Source organism: Paralichthys olivaceus, chromosome 11 (assembly GCF_024713975.1).
Source record: "Paralichthys olivaceus isolate ysfri-2021 chromosome 11, ASM2471397v2, whole genome shotgun sequence".
Lineage (NCBI taxonomy): Eukaryota > Metazoa > Chordata > Actinopteri > Pleuronectiformes > Paralichthyidae > Paralichthys > Paralichthys olivaceus.
In genome coordinates this window covers 16593530-16597910 of record NC_091103.1, presented here as the reverse complement: position 1 = coordinate 16597910, position 4381 = coordinate 16593530, and the positions used below count along the sequence as shown (strand labels likewise).

The following is a 4381-nucleotide window of genomic DNA, read 5'->3' as shown; positions in this document are numbered from 1 at the left end:
GTCAATGTCACTGCGGCATCAAAAACTCAAATTTGGCACTAATGTTCAATTAGATTCACAGATTAACTGATTAGACTTCAGTGGTCAAAGGTCACAGTGACTTCATATAAGTCCTGAAAAAGAAATGTATGAAGACTGATACTGCACTTGATGCTGCAGGTACTCAACTGCAGGACAGTTATTCCAGTTTACACATATTTTTATCGTCTATATCTCTCATATGATATGTGCGATATTAATAAACTTGACTTGATTTTAATTACAGCAGGATGGTACTGATTCATTGTGTCATTAGCTGTTCATATGTTTTGTCTAATCTTTGTCTGCAAAGCATTTACAGACAGATAAATGAAGTAGAGTGAAATGTACAACAGTTGCCTCAGAGGAGAAAAAGAGCGAAGTATAAAGTATGAAGCAGCCAAAAATAGAAAGGCATATGTCTGTGTACGTGTTCCTGCAGACGCTTGTCACAGAGGTGAGTGAGAGCTGAGGGCTGCTGGTCATAGCTCGCCCGTGTATATGAAATTAACATTGGTTGTCCTTGAGGGCTTCCTGATTGAATCGCGCAGGCCCGATGACGTCATGTGAGGTTTTAAGTCATATTTCGGATTAGGGAGGGCGAGGGAGAGAGAGAGAGAGCGATGGGAGGGGAGGGAGGATGAGTCACTGCCTCATTGATGATTGTCTACACTGAGTGGTCAGATAATTCAGGTACAAAAAGAGACACAGGCACAGCACGACCGCCTAATGGCACTCAAATAAAATGACTTATTGGGAACTTGCAAAATACACCTTTTAGGAAGATTAAATAGTATTGATGCCCCCCCACCCTCTCTTCCTCTCCTCCTCTTCCTCCATGAGGCCGGTGCTAAACAATGATGAATTCCTATCTTCTGTGTTTTATTTATGACCGAGGATTCAAATAACTAATATCTGTGCTGAGCTCAGTTTTGGCTACATTAGAACATTACTGAACCATTCAGGGAAAATCATCAGACGTGCACCTGATCTATGTGAAAGTATAGTTTAGATCCTTTTACTTTAATCCAGGTTTATGTCACACTCTACAAAGGTTTAGGATCTGTGACCTGATACAACATTTATTTATTGTTCAGGTTTAACTGAAGTTCTGTAATCAGAGATGATTTAAGGCAAATGGGCAGAAGCTCAGGGTCCTGAGGGGTCACATGGGTCCCTGGACCTCAATGCTTGAAGTGTGAACATTCTCTGTTGGAAAATCAATCAAAAGACTACTTTTTTCTTTCCTTATTTCTCTCCTGAATAACCTATGGATATTACTTGAAGCAATTTATTTATCTATGTGTTCTTTTCCTTTCTTACCTTATTCATTTCTTCGACCTATTGATAGGGTTGTGATAACATATGCATTGGTCTAATCTGGTGTCATTTCGTGTGATTTTGGTGTTTCTGTTAATTGTTTTTGTTTGTGCTTTGGTAAACCATGCTAACAAAATGTTGTTAAAAAAAGATCCAGCAAGATGACGGGATATTTTCAGTTTGGGTGTAATGCCCAGTGTGAGATTTCAACTAAAACACTGTGTCCCTTTTTTGGACCAAGGTACTTAGATGGATGTTTTCATTACTTATTAACTAAGCAAAAATGCCAAATGATTAATTTTATGTCCATTTACAAATTGATTATTGTGGTCAAGTAACCAACTGCAGGTCTAATGTGAACCTGTGATGTCATACAGACACTACAGAGGTCATTTACTGTTGACTACTACTACTAATAAAATACAGTCTTTTAGGCATATTTGAAAACAACATATTAGTTTTTATGGATATGATGATTAAACATCAGTCAAAATGGAGCAGTCTTAAATCAATCATTCATCTTTAAGGTAAAGAACAACTCTAGTATACTAGTATACAAAAGTACTTAAAGGTTCAGTGTGTACAATTTAGTGATATCTAGTGGTGAATTTGCATGTTGCAGCTGAATACCCTTCACCTCACCCTCCCCTTCCAATGAAGGAGAACCTGTGGCAGCCTTCAGTTGTTGTAAAAACTCAAAAGGTGTTTAGTTTGTCTAGTTCAGACTGCTGTAAAAAAACATGGTGGCCTCCGTAGAGAGGACCCCCTCCTGATGTAAATATAAAGTATTTAAATATAAAGGGCCCATTCTAGGGTAAAGTTCAACAATTGGTACAATTTAGATGAAACACACTAGTGAAAACATCACTAGGATTATTTTATAGTCAGTTTTTGCTAAGAGATCATTTTCAACTAAATCGTACACACTGTACCTTTATATACATTTTGAAAAAAACACTAGAAAAACATCTCAAGTGCAACATTTCATTTGTCTCAGTTAAACGGTTGAATGTCACAGTAATAGATCATCTCACGTTGAAGACAGAGGTGATGATCTACAGAGGCCTGAGAGTGTAGCGGTAGAAGGAGGCACTCACTGACTCATTGTGATGCAACAGTAGATATTGTTTGATCATGTTTGTGCTTTGATTCATTTCTTGTTCCTCAAGGCAGCATGACCGGTGAGATCACCATCTTTCTGGCTTAATAGTAGATTGTTCTACAAATATATTGGATGACTCGAGCTGCTAAACCATTTGAACACTATTTAAATCATCCAACATTTAACTGTCAATGACATCATCTAACGCAAGAGCAAGCTTCAGCTCAGGTCAGGTGTTGACATCAACCTTGAAACACAGGGATAGGACTCCCTCTTGTGATGGCAAAGGGGGACTGCTTGTTAGTGACATCTTTGCACAGTCACATTTAAGTAGGATTTAATGAACAATACAGATGCGAATATTCAACAACACTGTGCTGCAAGAACAAACATATGAAGTATCTCACTGTGAAAATAGATCCTATATGCAACAACAAAAGAGATTTCCAAGGACATTTTCATACAAGACCTGTTCTACTTAAACTGACAAAAATCCTCAAGTGTTCATGCATCAAAACTAAATGAAATCACATCCTGACACCTGATCAGAGCCTCTTTCTGCACCCCGATGGGAGTGTGCAAGTCCGACACCTGGAAGTTCAGCACGTCGATGTCCGATGCTCTAAACTTGGCCTCCACCTTCACCTTCTCATACATGTGAAACTGAACCTTCTTGTTGGTCATGGAGAGCAGACACCGGAGGAAGCTCTCCCGCAGCACAGACCGTGCGTGCTGCTCTCTCTGCAGCTGCTCGGGGTCTGTCTCTGAAGCAGCTGAGGTGGGGATCGAGGTGCGACACAGAGCAATGAAACGAGGGGAATTGGGGTAAAATCCACGGCTGTTGGGGTCTGGTCCTTTGGGCAGACGGAGAACAGGCACGGGCATCGCTGTCTCCATGTTGACTCTTTTTACCAGAACCTTTTAAATGAAAAGAAAATTCAACCAGGCTATAAACCCCACTGAAAGAAAACATACCTTCTGTTGAAAAGATTCCGAGTCGACTAAGTGTACACACTGATGTACAGCAGGTACAAGACTGATTTTTGATCCTGAGCAAAGATTGTGGCTAAACTCTTCTTTATAATAATTACAAACACTTTACATATCTGAGGTGGATCAATTATGTGTTTAGTCCCCTCAGAGTGCTTACACAACGCATAGGAATTATATCTAAGTATAATGAAATTGTGTGATATTGCTATAAACGTTGCCATAGTTATTATTATTTAGATAAGACAAGATAAATTCAAACTTAAATTGTCCATAGACAGACAATTGAACGACAAAACAATTTTGATATTCCATTGATCCTTTCTTATCATTTCTAGATTTCTGAACTTAAATTTGAATGTCCACAAATTACAAAACAGGAGCAGGTGAACAACAACAATCAGAGTTCACTCTGCAGTGATGGATTAGGTGTTACAGTAAAGAGCAAGAGCTGTTGGTTCGATTCATTTATGATTTATATAGTAGGTCATATAAATATATAATAATAATAAAATAAAAAATAAAATAAAAATGTACTATTGAGTGTCGTGAAGATGTGTTTTAGTAACTGGAGAAAACTGTAGGTGGCAGAGTTTAGATATGAAACAATCATTAGATACTGGGATAGTAAAAGTATAAAATAAATAAGTTAGTTCCACGAAGATATGCACGAGCATTACAGATAGAATCACTTTTGAACAGCGTCAGATCGAAAGTGTTCGTGTCACTGATAAAACTTGATACGACCCAACACGGTGCGACGACATTACCACCAATTCTTCTCTCCTTGTTAACAATTCACTGTTTTACTGCGATGCGATCTCTCACCTCTTCTGTCCTCCTGTTAGCAGCATTAGCATGTAGCCTGACTTCCTTCGCCACGTCTTCTTCTTCGATCCGGCGGAGGAGTATTCAGCGTATATGAACTTTATCGCCACCTACCGGAGAAAA

At 38.8% G+C, this 4381-nt stretch overlaps 1 protein-coding gene across 1 annotated transcript; it reads right to left on the bottom strand.

Annotated features, from left to right (window-relative positions):
* Positions 1-1777: 1777 nt before the first annotated feature.
* Positions 1778-4381, bottom strand: gemin7 (gem (nuclear organelle) associated protein 7). Its single transcript, XM_020087904.2, has 2 exons — positions 4259-4381; positions 1778-3358 (listed from the first exon to the last, which is right to left on the bottom strand). The coding sequence occupies exon 2, from the start codon at positions 3335-3337 to the stop codon at positions 2945-2947; it is 393 nt and encodes a 130-aa protein (XP_019943463.1). The 5' UTR covers positions 3338-3358; positions 4259-4381; the 3' UTR covers positions 1778-2944.

Excerpts from the sequence above, each read along its gene's own strand:
- gemin7 (XM_020087904.2), bottom strand. The coding sequence starts at position 3,337 with ATGGAGACAGCGATGCCCGTGCCTGTTCTCCGTCTGCCCAAAGGACCA.